General features: G+C 44.1%; 1 protein-coding gene across 1 annotated transcript; it reads left to right on the top strand.

The window, feature by feature from the left end:
- Positions 1 to 1,208: 1,208 nt before the first annotated feature.
- Positions 1,209 to 3,499, top strand: LOC135973460 (SRRM2 protein homolog rsr-2-like). Its single transcript, XM_065556700.1, has 2 exons — positions 1,209 to 1,758; positions 2,878 to 3,499. The coding sequence occupies exons 1-2, from the start codon at positions 1,209 to 1,211 to the stop codon at positions 3,423 to 3,425; spliced, it is 1,098 nt and encodes a 365-aa protein (XP_065412772.1). The 3' UTR covers positions 3,426 to 3,499.
- Positions 3,500 to 16,009: the final 12,510 nt, after the last annotated feature.

Below are 16,009 nucleotides of genomic sequence, written 5' to 3'. Positions count from 1 at the left end.
ATAGATTGCTGTGATGAGCCATAAATCCAGTGTCTTTATTAAGTCTGTGATTTTTAGTGTCTAAGACTTGGGGCTGGTCTACACTAGGGGGGGTGATTGATCTAAGATACGCAACTTCAGCTACGTGAATAGCGTAGCTGAAGTCGAAGTATCTTAGATCGATTTACCTGGGGTCCACACAGCGTGGGATCGACAGCCGCGGCTCCCCCGTCGACTCCGCTACTGCCGCTCGCTCCGGTGGAGTTCCGGAATCGACGGGGAGCGTGTTCGGGGATCGATATATCATGTCTTAACGAGACGCGATATATCGATCCCTGATAAATCGATTGCTACCCGCCGATACGGCAGGTAGTCTGGACGTACCCTTGGCCTACACTACACAGTTAGGTTGACACAAGGCAACTTACATCGACCTAGGTGTGGATGTGTCTACACTTAAATTTCACTCCCATTGACATAATTGCCTTGCAATGCTGACTTAATAAACCACCTCCCCAAGAGGCATAGAATTAAGGTCAATGGAGTTAGGAAGAAGAGAAGGAGGAGAATGGGGGACAGGCGACTGGGGGGATCCAGATGCGCAGCAAGCCAGGACATATTTTTGACTCCACCACGGTCCAGCAAGACCCAACAGTCAAGTACAGGTGAACCTGATTCAGGGGAAGAAACCTCTAGTAAGTATGTCGTTTGCTTTGAAATTACAGGAATGGCACCTCCAAAAAAGCAGGACACATCTCTTAATTTTCTCTTTTTTACTAGTGGTAGAAGATGTACTGAAACAACCAAGAGAGATAGAGTTATCTGCTTTCCATTCCCCTCTAGAATTAGGCCTGGTCTACACTACGACTTTAATTCGGATTTATCAGCTTTAATTCGAATTAACCCTGTAACCGTCCACACAACGACGCTAGTTAATTCGATGTAAAGGGCCCTTTAAATCGATTTCTGTACTCCACCCCAACGAGCGGAGTAGTGCCAAAATCGATTTTTACAATTCGAATTAGGGTTAGTGTGGCCGCAATTCGATGGTATTGGCCTCCGGGAGCTATCCCACAGTGCATCATTGTGACCGCTCTGGACAGCAATCTGAACTCGGATGCACTGGCCAGGTAGACAGGAAAAGCCCCGCGAACATTTGAATTTCATTTCCTGTTTGCACAGCGTGGAGAGCACAGGTGACCACAGATACCTCATCAGCACAGGTAACCATGCAGGCTGATAATCGAAAAAGAGCACCAGCATGGACCGTGAGGGAGGTACTGGATCTGATCGCTGTATGGGGAGAGGATTCAGTGCTTGCAGAACTTCGTTCTAAAAGACGAAATGCAAAAATTTTTGAAAAAATCTCCAAGGGCATGATGGAGAGAGGCCACAATAGGGACTCAGATCAGTGCCGCGTGAAAGTCAAGGAACTCAGACAAGCCTATCAGAAAACAAAGGAGGCAAACGGTCGCTCCGGGTCAGAGCCGCGGACATGCCGCTACTACGCCGAGCTGCATGCAATTCTAGGGGGGGCTGCCACCACTAACCCACCTGTGTTCGTGGATTCTGGGTCGGGGATAGTCTCGACGCCTGAGGATTCTGCCGATGGGGTAGAGGAGGAGGAGGAGGAGGAGGATGAGCTTGCAGAGAGCACACAGCACTCCATTCTCCCCAACAGCCAGGATCTTTTTATCACCCTGACTGAAGTACCCTCCCAAGCCTCCCAAGCCTCCCAAGCCAGTACCCAAGACTCTGACCCCATGGAAGGCACCTCAGGTGAGTTTACCTTTTAAAATATAAAACTTGTTTTAAAAGCAAACGGTTTTTAATGATTACTTTGCCTGACTTTGCATTCGCGGTCAGTTCAGCTACTGGAAAAGTCTGTAGCTATTGGAAAAGTCTGTTAACGTGTCTGGGGATGGAGCGGAAATCCTCCAGGGACATCTCAATGAAGCTCTCCTGGAGGTACTCCGAAAGCCTTGCCAGAAGGTTTCTGGGCAGTGCATCTTTATTCCCTCCTCCATGGTAGGACACTTGACCACGCCATGCTTGCAGCAAGTAATCTGGTATCATTGCCTGACAAAGCCTGGCAGCGTATGGTCCCGGTGTTTGCTGGCATTCAAGCAACATCCGTTCTTTATCTTGTTGTGTAATCCTCAGGAGAGTGATATCACTCCTGGTAACCTGGTTGAAATACGGGAACTTAATTAAGGGGACAGAGGTGGCCGTTCCTACTGGGCTGTTTGCCTGTGGCGGAAAATAAATCCTTCCCTGCAGTTAGCCAAGCGCAGATGGGAAATTGGCCCTGAGTTTTTCGCGTTTGGCTAGCAGGGATCTTCCCTGTTACCAGCCACGCGGTGGGGGGAGGGGTACTGTGATCATCCCAGAGAATTCATGGCGAGGGGGGGGGGCGGCGGTGGGGGGGGGATTAGTTTGGTGCCTGTAGGGATCTTCCCTGATACCAGCCACGCGGTGGGGGGGAGGGGTACCGTGGTTAGTTTGTTTTCTGGTGCTGCTGAATGTTAACAGAAAAACCGCAGCACTCTACTTGCCCAGACAAGCCCCACCACACTCCCCCCCCCCCCCAACTGGCTGAGATTGGCCAGGCTTCTGCAGCACTCTACAAGCTATGCTTGGTATGTGGGAAAGTAGGGCGCAGAAGCTGTAAGAGAATGGCTTACCATGGCCGCATGCAAGCAGAATTCTGTTGCCCAGACCTGTGATCTCTAGCAGCAAAGCCACAGGCACTCAGCATTAAGAGGCAAAATGCGACCTTGCACAGAAATCACATGTGCTATGTAATGTGAACAGTGTTGGTCACCGTGAAAGAGTATAAGCATTGTTCTGCAAAATGTAGCTTTTAAAACAATTCTCTCTTTTTTCCCCTCCCTACAGCAGCTGCAAATTCCTCAAGCCTCCCTCCTCCATCCCGAAGGTTATCACAGATAAGGCGTCGTAAGAAGAAGACGCGAGAAGAGATGTTTTCTGAAATTATGCAATCCAGCAGGAGTGACAGAGCTCATCTGAATGAGTGGAAGGAAACAGTTTCAAAGTATAGGAAAGAAGTCAGTGAACGTGAGGAGAGGAGGGACCAACGTGAGGACATGAGGGACCAACGTGAGGAGAGGAGAGACCAACGTGAGGAGAGGAGAGACGCTCGAGATGAGAGGTGGCGTCAGGAAGACCAGAGGATGAAGGAAGCAACGCTGGGGCTGCTCCAGCGTCTGGTGGAGGTTCAGGAACGGCTGCTGGAAAACAGACTGCCGCTTCAGCCCCTGTTCCACCCTCCCCCCTCCCCATGTTCCGTATCCTCCTCACCCAGACGTGTAAGAACGCGGGGGGGGGAGGCTCCGTACACCTTCCCATTCCACCCCAGTAGACAGCCCAAGCAAAAGGCTGTCATTTTTTTAACCTTTTCTTTGTGGCTTTTTCCTTCCCAGTAATCCTCCTCCCAAATACCACCCGGGTTCCCTCCCTCTTTTTCTAATCTATTAATAAAGAATAAATGATTTTTAAATGATAGTGACTTTATTTGGTTTGAAAGAAAGCTGGGGGAAGGGGGAGGGTGGGTTCCTTACAGAAAATCAGTCAATAAAGGGGGCGGGTTTTCATGAAGGAGAAACAAACAGATATTTCACACTGTAGCCTGGCCAGCCATGAAACTGGTTTTTAAAGCTTCTCTGATGCACACCGCTTCATGGTGTGCTCTTCTAATCGCCCTGGTGTCTGGCTGCGCGTAATCAGCAGCCAGGCGATTTGCCTCAGCCTCCCACCCTGCCATAAAGGTCTCCCCCTTACTTTCACAGAGATTGTGGAGCACACAGCAAGCAGAAATAACAATGGGGAGATTTCTTTGGCTGAGGTCAGAGCGAGTCAATAATGATCTCCAGCGGCCTTTTAAACGGCCAAATGCACATTCTACCACCATTCTGCACTTGCTTAGCCTGTAGTTAAACAGCTCCTGACTCCTGTCCAGGCTGCCTGTGTATGGCTTCATGAGCCATGGCATTAAGGGGTAGGCTGGGTCCCCAAGAATAACTATGGGCATTTCAACATCCCCAACGGTTATTTTCTGGTCCGGAAAGTAAGTCCCTTGCTGCAGCCCTTTAAACAGAGTTGTGTTCCTGAAGACGCGAGCGTCATGAACCCTTCCCGCCCAGCCCGCATTGATGTTGGTGAAACGTCCCTTGTGATCCACAAGTGCTTGCAGCACCATTGAAAAGTACCCCTTGCGGTTTATGTACTCGGTGGCTTGGTGCTCCGGTGCCAAGATAGGGATATGGGTTCCGTCTATCGCCCCACCACAGTTAGGGAATCCCATTGCAGCAAAGCCATCCACTATGGCCTGCACATTTCCCAGAGTCACAAACTTTCGTAGCAGCACCTGAGTGATTGCTTTGGCTACTTGCATCACAGCAGCCCCCACAGTAGATTTTCCCACTCCAAATTGATTCCCGACTGACCGGTAGCTGTCTGGCGTTGCAAGCTTCCACAGGGCTATCGCCACGCGCTTCTCAACTGTGAGGGCTGCTCTCATCTTGGTATTCTGGCGTTTCAAGGCAGGGGACAGCAAGTCACAAAGTTCCATGAAAGTGCCCTTACGCATGCGAAAGTTCCGCAGCCACTGGGAATCGTCCCAGACCTGCAACACTATGCGGTCCCACCAGTCTGTGCTTGTTTCCCTTGCCCAGAATCGGCGTTCCATGTTTAGAATCTGCCCCATTAACAACATGATCTCCAAAGCACCGGGGCCTGTGGTTTCACTGAATTCTGTATCCGTGTCCGTGTCCATGTCCTCATCATGCTTGTCGCTGCGCTGCCGCTGCCGCTGCCTCCTCTCCTCGTTTTTCTGGTCCTGGCTCAGCATAAACTCCATGAGAACGCGCGAGGTGTTTACAATATTCATGAGTGCTGTCTTGACCTCAGCGGGCTCCATGCTTGCCGTGGTATGGAGTCTGCAGTGTTCACCCACCCAGGAAAAAAGGCGCGAAAATGGTTGTCTGCCGTCCGTTGCTTTCATGCAGGGAGGGAGGGAGGGAGGGAGGAAGTGAGGCTGTACCCAGAACCACCTGCGACGATGTTTTTTGTCCCATCAGGCACTGGGATCTTAACCCACAATCCCAATGGGCGCGGGAGACTGCGGGAACTATGGGATAGCTATGGAATTGCTACCCACAGTGCAACGGTGCAGAAATCGACGCTAGCCCCAGTACTTGGACGCACACCACCGAATTAATGTGCTAGTGTGGCCGCATTCATTTCGACTTTATACAACCTGTTTCTCAAATCCGAATTATCTAAATTCGGATTAATCCCGTAGTGTAGACATACCCTTAGACAGAGGGGGCCATCTGGAACAGTTTGTTTGTGGGCACTGGGACATCCTGTGAATCTTGGGAGATCTTGAAGAAACTTTCATGGACGTACAGTCCAATCCTCTGCTGAAGGTTTCTGGGGCAGCCTTATTTTTCTGCTGTGGTCAGACACTTTCTCATGCGACTCAGCAATTCAGCAGGCACCATTGCAGTACACAGGCTAGCAGGGTACAGGCCTAGGTGGCATCAGGATGCCAGCAGCAGCTGTGCTCTCTCTGCCTCTGTTACTGTCAGGAGTGAAATATCAGCTAAAATCACCACCACCAGTGCCAGTATTCAGTTCCATTGCCCTACACAAATATACTCATGCCCTACACAAATATACTCCCATTCATTTCCCCAACCCCCTTTTCCCCCAAGGGCCATACTCACCATGTCTGGTGCCATAACTGGTACCATGCTGTATCTTATAACTTTTGGAGATCAAGGGGAGTGAGTTCAGTATCCTAAATTTTCTATTGTGACAATGGTATCTGCAACTTCTCCCCCTTCACACATACAGAATGCCTGAGCCAAATAAGGAGGAGAAAGAAGATGACTCAGGATGACATGTTCTAGAAGATCTTGGAAGCCAGTCCTGCATCAGAGAACAAGCACAGGGCCTGGAGGATGACCCTTGCAGACAACATGGAGAAGGAAAGAGTGGAGAGGAGAAAGGCCCGGGAGTCCAAGCAGGAAAAGGAGAGGGAGAGGGACATAATGGGACTTCTCAGGCAGCAAAGAGATTCGGCGGACTGTGGTAGACATTCAGGTTCAAGAATTCTGTGCTCATGTTCCTCTGCAGCACATAGACAATTCAATGTTGGGACCTCCCTACACCCCCTCATCATTCCATATGGCATCAGGAGCTGCCGGCTGCCCTATCACTCCCCCTAGGGGGCATTAAAGACAATCACAGCTACATACATTGACCTGTGAAAGACATGGTTGGTGTATGTGTTCTTGAAATGGAAATGACTGTTCCTTCCACTGCACAAGTTCTGCTCTTAATTTATTAAGTTTTCACCATCATCATCATCATGTTCCTATTACACCTCTGGTGTTTAGGGCAGTGACGAAGCTCCTCCACTCCTGTCTGTTTCTGGCAAGTCTTTCAATGGTTCACCAGCTGTGCCCCAGGTTTTTCAGCTCGGCTTCCACAGCTCTTCACCATGTTGTTTTTGGGCGGCCTCATTTTTGCTTGCCTTTAGGTGTCTATCTATTGTTACTCTGGTGATGGAATCCATCCATCCTAAGCACATGACTGATCCATCTCCAATGCCTCTTGGTAATGATGGTGCTAAGATCCTCTTGGCTGCATTGTGTCAATAGATATGGGTTGGGAAAGTTCTGGGCCAAAATATACGGAGGATTTTTCTGAGGCAGGTTGAAGAAAGTTTGGACGTGTCATACTTTCTCATTCCCCAGCATTCTGCACTATGAAGTAGTGTTGAAAGTATGCAGCTCTGATAAATCTTGAGTTTGGTTTTAGTGTTGTATTTTGATAATTTCCAGACTGTATTTAAGCTCCTGAAGGTTTTCCTGGCTTTATTGATTTTGTTTTGGATGTCCTGGCTTGTTCCACCATCTTGGCTGATGGTGCTGCCCAAGTATGTGAATGTTTCTACACTGGTGAGAACATAATCCTCTATCCCTACAGGTGATGGTGAAGCAATATTAAAGGTCATGATATCTGTCTTATTTCGGTTGATTTTCAGTCCAATTTGCTGGCTGAATGTGTTGAGTTGAGTTGTTTTTTCTTGTATATGGTGTTGGGTATGTGATAGGAGAGCAACATCATCTTCGAAGTCCAGGTCTTAAAGGGATCAGAAGAGTGTCCATTTAATGCCTCTTTGCATGTCTTCTGTTGTACACCGCATTACCCAGTCGATGGCAATGTTGAAGAAGATTGCAGACATGACACACCCCTGATGTACTCCTGTTTTGACTTCAAAACTGAGCTCACTGTGATCAACACTGCATATAAAGTTGAAATAGAAGCATTTGATGACGTTGATTATACAGCAAGGAATTCCATATGCCCACAGATTGCGCCATAGGCTGGTCCTGTGAATGTTATCAAAAGCCTTCTTAAAGTCTATGAAATTTATATAGAGTTGCTTTTGCCATTCTAAGCACTGTTCTATACCTGCTGGAAAGTATAATGAGTGGGGTTCCGCAGGGGTCTGTTTTGGGACCGGCTCTGTTCAATATCTTCATCAACGACTTAGATATTGGCATAGAAAGTACGCTTATTAAGTTTGCAGATGATACCAAACTGGGAGGGATTGCAACTTCTTTGGAGGATAGGGTCAAAATTCAAAATGATCTGGACAATTTGGAGAAATGGTCTGAGGTAAAAGGATGAAGTTTAATAAAAACAAATGCAAAGTACTTCACCTAGGAAAGAACAATCAGTTTTATAACTACAGAATGGGAAGAGACTGTCTAGGAAGGAGTATGGCAGAAAAGGATCTAGGGGTTATAGTGGACCACAAGCTAAATATGAGTCAACAGTGTGATGCTGTTGCAAAAAAAGCAAACATGATTCTGGGATGCATTAACAGGTGTGTTGTGAGCAAGACATGAGAAGTCATTCTTCCACTCTACTCTGCTCTGGTTAGGCCTCAACTGGAGTATTGTGTCCAGTTCTGGGCACTGCATTTCAAGAAAGATGTGGAGAAATTGGAGAGGGTCCAGAGAAGAGCAACAAGAATGATTAAAGGTCTAGAGAACATGACCTATGAAGGAAGGCTGAAAGAATTGGGTATGTTTAGTTTGGAAAAGAGAAGACTGAGGGGGGACATGCTAGCAGTCTTCAGGTATCTAAAAGGGTGTCATAAGGAGGTGGGAGAAAACTTGTTCATCTTAGCCTCTAAGGATAGAACAAGAAGTAATGGGCTTAAACTGCAGCAAGGGAGGTTTAGGTTGGACATTAGAAAAAAGTTCCTAACTGTCAGGGTGGTTAAACACTGGAATAAATTGCCTAGGGAGGTTGTGGAATCTCCGTCTCTTGAGATATTTAAGAGTAGGTTAGATAAATGTCTATCAGGCATGGTCTAGACAGTATTTGGTCCTGCCATGGGGGCAGGGGACTGGACTCGATGACCTCTCGAGGTCCCTTCCAGTCCTAGAGTCTATGAATCTATGAATCTGTTTCGTAGACTGAAGATCTGGTCTGTGCATCTGCGTTTTTTCCGAAAACCAGCTTGCTCTTTTCTCAGAATGCTATCAACTGCCTTTGATATATGCTGGACAATGATCTTACACAATACTTTGGTTGGCACAAATAAAACTGTGATACCACACCAGTTATTACAATCACTGAGGATTCCTTTCTTTGGTATCTTCACTATAACCCCATTGGTCCACTCATCTGGAGCTTTTTCCCTTTCCCAGACTGATGTAAATAGACGGGCCAGGATAGATGCTGCTAATTTAGGATTTACCTTGAACAATTCTGCATTCAAGTTATCCTTGCCAGGAGCTTTCCCATTTTTAAGTATTTGATGGCTTGAATGATCTCTTTCTTAGTTGGGGTGTCTGTGTTGATATCAAGATCCTCCTTCGCCTCCTGGATGTTTGCTTCCTCTTTAGGTGGTTCCCTGTTCAGCAATTCTTTGAAATGCTCTGTCCAGTGCATTTCTTGTTATTTTTTGGTTGTTAGTAGGTGTCCTTGTTTGTTCCTTATGAGAGTGTTTGTTGGTGTCTGCCGTTTACCACTGATAAGCTGCATCATTTTGTAGACGGTTCCTTGTTGACCATGAGCAGCTGCATCCTCTGCTTGTGTTGCCAGAATATCAATATAATGCCATTTGTTCGCTCTTACAAGGTGTTTGACCTCCCAGTGTGCCTTGCTATACTACTTGTGGTATTTGTCCTTTAGCTTCTGGGATTGTGTGTCTAAAACTTTTTTCTTCAGGGCTCATCTGGTTTCTATGGCGTTCCATGTGCTGGGTGTAATCCACTCCTTCCTTTTCTTCTGCCTGTAGCCTAGACAGGCTTCACTGCTCTGTTCATAAATTGCTGTTACTTTGTCCCACTTCTTGTTGATCTCCTCATCCGCATTCCCCATCTCTTCATCAAGGTCTGCAAGTGCTTGAAACCTGTTCTTTAACTGCAGAATGAAGGCTTTCTGTATTTCAAGGGACTTTAGCTTGTCAATATCATTACATCTATGTCCCTTGTTTGGTGGACCCACATTTCTCAGTTTTAGCTTGATGGAGGCTGTCACAAGGTGGTGGTCACTGATTTTTTTTTTAATTTGCCTGGTTCATGTTACAGAATAGAATTCTATTTTTGGAACATAATTCATTTTATTAGTTCACAACGTATGCTAGCTGGTGCTGAGCAGGTCTGATATCCACCAACTTTCAATTATTCCATTTTGTGCCAGAATCCATACCATCATTTTCATACAATATTAATAGATGGATTGGCAATGTTACATTCCTACACACACAGCACTCACTACAAGATTCATACTGGGCTAAAAAAGAGTAAGGCCAGATAGAGCACACTACAGCAACACACACTACTCTGGCTCACTATTAAAATGGTTTTTCAAAGCTTCTCTGAGCCGTATAACTCTGTGTTGAGCTCTTCTTATAGCCCTGAAATCTGGGTGTCAAATTCAGCAGACAGCTGCTCCATCTCCACCGCAGTGGAAACTTTTCCCTCTGTGCTTCACAGATATTATGCAGGATACAGAAGGCAACTACAACCATTGGGATTTTTTTTCCACTGAGGTCCACATAAGTAGACAATGCCAGCGATCCTTCAAATGACCAAAGGCACATTTAATTGTCATTATACACCTACTGAGCCTGTAGTTGAACCACTCCTTGGTCCTGTCAAGGTGGCTGGTGTATGGCTTCAAGAGTCATGGGAGTAAGGGGAGGCTGGGACTCCCAAGATCACTATTGGCATTTCAACATCTCCAGTGGTAATCTGCCAGTTGGGAAAGGAAGTTCCTGCTTGCAGCTTTCTGAACATGCCTGTGTTCTTAAAGACGAGCGTGTCATGCACCTTCCCTGACCAGCCCACAGTTATATCAGTAAAGCATCCCTGGTGATCCACCAGCACTTGCATTACCATAGAAAAGAAGCCCTTTCTGTTGATGTACCATGTGACAAGGTGGTTTGGTGCTAAAATAGGGATATGCGTGCCATCTATCTCCCCATCACAGGTCAGGAACCTCATTACTGCAAAACCATCCACTATGTTCTCCACATTGCCCAGAGTCACAGTCCTGTGTAGCAGATGATCAATGGCCCTGCACACTTGTATGAAAACACCCCTTTGGTGGATTCCGTGACTCCAAATTGATTCCTGACTGACCAGTAGTAATCTGGCATTGCAATCGCTACTTGCTTCTCAACTGTCAGTACGACTCTCATTTTGGTGTCACTAGGGCTGGGGTGAATTCTGCACACAGATCCAGGAATGTGGCCTTGCACATCCAAAAGTTCTGCAGCCACTTCTTGTTATCCCAAATTACAATTGTTTTGCTGGCCCAGAACCGACATTCTACTGTCTGGAGCTGCTCCGTGAATGCCATCAGCAACCTTGAATTGTTTTTTCTATGTCCCACAGCAATCTAGCCTTCAAGGGACTCCTCATGTTCCCTGCGGCCCCTCTTATGGCTCTGCAAATAGTGCAGGATCAGGCTTCCCTTGCCCGCAAAGCTCATGACAATAGTGCAGAGCTGTGCAGGCTCCATGCATCTGTCAGAGATGGTGGACAGCGAGGAAGGTTTTCAGTAATTTTGAAAAGAGGCACAAAATATGATGGGCTGCAGATTAAATTATTAAATGGAGAACACTGCATTATGGGAAGTTGAACCTATGCTCCCCGTCATCCCCGTGTGACTCATTTGGCCCCATGAGGCATTGCAAAAACTTCCCAAAACACCCTGTACTGGATGCTGGCGAGTTGCACAGTGGGATAGCTACCCACAATGCACTGATCTCTGTATCGACACAAGCGTTCCTGGTGAGGACGCGCACTGCTGACACAAAGAATGTAGTGTGCACATGCACAAGCAACGTAATAACTGCCTAAAAATGTTATGAATTTGAGCTCCCAGGCTTCTCTTTTGAGGAGTGTTTTTTCTTAGTAAATGTAAAGATGAGCTTTTTTTTTACTGTGGCACTTCATATCACAAGTTATGAGAGGTAGCATAATAAAAGCCTAGACTTTACTGCATGGAGATATAATGCTCCTTATTCAAACAGGTATCATGAGACATAAACTTTAAATTAAGAGGTTGTGTTGCATAGCCTTGAAATTCTTTTTTAGATTTAGAAATACATAAAGGTTCCTTGCTGCTCTTCTGCTATTTGATCAGATCTTTGCCAGCGGTGCTGCTGGCTGCAATATGCAACATAAGTATTGGACCAACTTTCTGCCTGTGTAAACTAGTGTAGCTCTCTTGAGTTCAATGGAGCTCTGCTGCTTTACATAGCTGAGGATCTGACCTATTATTTACGGTGCTCTTGCTGACTATATAGGCTATGAACTAGAACACTGTTCTTAGCTTATCCACAGTCCATGGAAAAGCCTTTGGAGAGTGATTTCAGAAATATGTATGTCTCACGGTGCTGTGCAGAATTGCTTTGTCATGTTTATATTGGCCTGAATGCATTACATTTATCTAAAAACAGCATTTTGTGTATACATTTGCAAAAGCACTGGAAAATTACCTGGTGCAGTGGGGGAAAAAATCAGTAAAAAGTTTCCCTAGGCAATATTAAATGAAATATATGACAAATCAAAACCATAACATTTTATAAGCACAAGGTGGGGTTGCAAGTACCCTTGGCAGTGGAGGGTTAATACCGATTAAAGCTAGGTGAGCTAACAACTATACTACAGTAATTTAAGACTCCATTAGGTAATACAAAACACATTGTCTCAAGCTTACAGCCCATTTTTGTCACCAGGAGCTGTGGGGGTTTGAAAATGTTCTACTGCTGGTTTTTCTAAATAAATGAATTACATGAGCAGGGGTGAAGTGTAACCTACTGTGACATGATTACATCATTTTGTGAGCTTTTCTTTTGGGAATCATGGGGGGTAAATAGTGTTAGTTTGATGTTATTATCTCAGTGATAGGGCAGAAGTTAATAAAAATGTTAAATAGCATAGGGCCAAGTATGATCCTTGTGGGACCTCACTAGAAACATACCCATTCAATGTGGATTCCCCAATTGCAGTTACATTTTAGACCTATCCGTTAGCTACCTTTTAATTGATTTAATATGTGCAATGTTAAGATCTTTTTAGTTTTTAATCAAAAGGTCCCATGCTACCAAGTCTTTATCAACCAAATTTGTAATCTCATAAAAATCATTAGTTTTTACAGGATCTATCTTCCATAACCCATGTGGAGAATTACCCTCATTTAATTATTAAATGAGTCCCATATCAGCCACTCTATTATTTTGCCCAATATCAATGTCAGACTGACAAGCATATAATTATTAGGGTCATCCCATTTACTCTTTTTAAATATTGGCTTCCTTCCAGTCTTCTGGAACTTCTCAAGTATTCCAACACTTGTTGCAAATCAACATTAATGGTCCAATGAGATTTTCAGCCAGCTCTTTTAAAACTCTTGAATGAAAGGTATCTGGCCCTGCTAATTTAAAAATATCTAGCTTTAGTACCTGCTGTATAACATCCTCCTGAGACACTAGTGAGATGGAAAGAGTTTTATCATATGATATGATTACATCATGTGTTTTCAAATATAGAACAGAAATTGAATCTTTTTTTCCTTTTCTGCATTATTTTTGATAATTCTACTGTTTCCCTCAGTAATGTGGCCGTGCGGGGTGGGGAGAAGCTCCACCTCCATCCTCCAGCATGGCTGCCTTTGGGACACTAGCATTTAATCCTATGCAGAATGAAGCCCCAGAGCTGCAACTACTACCTCCTCCAAACATATGGATAGGGAGGATGTGAACCAAACTCCTCCTCCCCATCCTCCACACGTTGGCCAAAAAAACTGGTCTCAAATTCAAGTCATTTCATGGCTACAGTAAATTATTTCCCCAAACCTTCCATCCATCCCTCCTCAACATCAGAGCAGGGAAGGAATTGTGACTCTCTGAGCTACAGTTCTTTCAAAGGTTTCTGGTTTGGTGACACCCCTCCCCACAACACCCAACATAATGCTGTCCCTTCTGCTCTATTTTTATGTTACTAGAGCTGAATCAACGAAGTCACCCTTTGATTTTCTCAAATTGTCCTGATAAAAATATTATTTCTCCATAATAAGGGTGGATAGTATGGATCTGATCCTCTTTCCTTGCTTTTGGGGTATTTGAATTTGTTTTCCTCTGCATTTTATTCACTGGCCAATAGTGAAGCAAGCTAAATAAATAAACTCCAAAAGATTGACTTCAAAAGGATATTTAAAGGGATAAAGATGAAAGGCTGCCAGTGAATATGGATATATGTAAAAAACAAATGAACAGACAAAACCTCTCTACCAATTCTAGGTTTTTATTAGTGGCACTGAATAGCTTAGGATTCTTTTGTTAAAACTATTTGGAAGCAGCCTTGACAGAATTTCTTAAAGCTCCTCTCTCCCCCCCATGAAGAGAGATGACATCAAGAAAGATGAGGATAAGTGCAACATTTTTAGGAGCATGATCACACAACCCTGGATCAATCCTGCCCTACAAAACAGTTCTTCACCCCAAATACTGATGTATGTAGATCTTCACTGAGTAAGTACAGTAGGATCATGCCAACAGAGTGTTGAGCACAGTTCAGGTGGCTTGTAGATCAGGTAGACAAAAGAAGAGGGCATCTTTTTACTACACAAAGGCTAACTCTATCTGCAGATACAGTGCTTATTTCCCACATAAATCTCAGTAAAATTCAACTTAGAATTCTACTCCTACTCTCAATGTAAAGCACAAGAATTAAAGCTACTGCTCACCTTGAACCTCCACATTAAAATTTCATATGATAAAATAGATGCAAACAGGATGTGCTAGAATTTCAGATCTATTTACTTATGAGTCTTTCCCTGCCGGGTACTTTTCCAGCACTTTATTATAGTTTGTTTTCTTCCTTTGCCCTTTCTGGCCTCATGAATAGATAAGTGAATAAATAATTTGTAGGACCAGACGAATGGGAACATTGGTTGCAAAAATATTTTAGAAGACTGGAAAGAAAGTTAGATAAAAAGGAGAAAATATGTAGTACTGAAGACACTGATTAGAGGGAAATAAAATACTGTTCCCGTGAATAGCTAGTGGCTATACAGAGCAACATACATAACTGCTCTAATTCAAAAGTATACTTGAGAATCAGGCTTATTTATCTTGTCATTCTTTTTAAAGCTATAATACTAAGGGAAGATATTTTCTGGATTATTTCACTGATAAAAATAATTATAATCTATTATACATAGTTGCTAATGCCTTCTTGCACTTTCTTTTTTCTCTTTTGATAAATATTAGAAAACAGAAAAGAATCTTAAGGCTCAGGTGTGCTTCTCATATTTCCCACTGACATCAGTGGAACTACTCCTATAGCAAGATGCTAGTCCACTTGAACAACAGTTTTTAACTACTATATCTATAGTAAATTGATTCCTGCCACCTATAAAAAGCATGTGCCTGATACTAGTTTTGTGGGGGCGTCAGTAGATGGGACTGAGCTGTGAAGTTTGGATCTGCATCTGAATTTTGTCAGACTGCAGGAATATTTGAATGATTTGCTTTGAGTCAACCCCATTTCTTGTAATAATCCACTGTAATTTGTATTTATAATATCTTATTTTTGACATCTTGGCAAGCTGTACAAAAAAAGTCAATAATCAGTACATGTAAAATGTCAGTTTCCATCATAACAATGTGACATTAAAACATGTTTAATTTTGGGTTTAAATGTGCAGATGGAAGTAATATTCCTAATCTCAAAAGGCAAAGAGAGATGCAAGTGATTTTGATGACATTTATTCATAGTAAAGTATGAAACAATCATTGGCCTTCTGTTTGAGTAATGCATAGTGCAGGGAGAAGCATATCACTCACTATGAGCCTGATCCTGCTGATCTGATACGCTGTCATCAATGGTGGTTTTTCCTGAACAAAGATGGCAGGATCAATCCCTTTTCAGCAATTTAAGTCTTATCTTGACGTAAGAGCAACCATAAAATCGGAGTCTATTCTCAAACTGAAGCGTAGATACAACTTACTGAAGCGTAATGAGTAGTATGTAGATATCCAAGCCCCAATTCAACAAAACCCTTCAGTATGTGCTTAAATTTAATCACGTACTTAGGGAATTAACTTTATCAGGACCAGGTAGAGAAAGAGGCTTCTGTGTTTGGTAAATGGCAGCCAATAGTATGAGATAAGATGGTATAATGTCAGTAATAGAATAATTTGTTTGTGGGCAATGGCTGTGAGCATTTCAACATCAGCATTTGGAATGTTTTGAAATCTTTGAGGACAGGGAGATGCTAGAATATTGTGCAGCAGACTAATCAGGAAATTATAAAAGCATGAATTATGTTTGTGTCTCCTAGTCCTAACTGCCCATAGCTTACACGTCTCCCTCTCTCTTTCTTGCTGTTAACACTGGGTGCAATTTTTAGAGGCTATAATGAACACGATTTTCACTTGATCTTTCAAAAACTAATTAAGATT

Source organism: Chrysemys picta, chromosome 1, assembly GCF_011386835.1.
Source record: "Chrysemys picta bellii isolate R12L10 chromosome 1, ASM1138683v2, whole genome shotgun sequence".
NCBI lineage: Eukaryota > Metazoa > Chordata > Testudines > Emydidae > Chrysemys > Chrysemys picta.
Note: the sequence above shows the minus strand (reverse complement) of the source record. Positions and strands in the feature narration are given on the sequence as shown.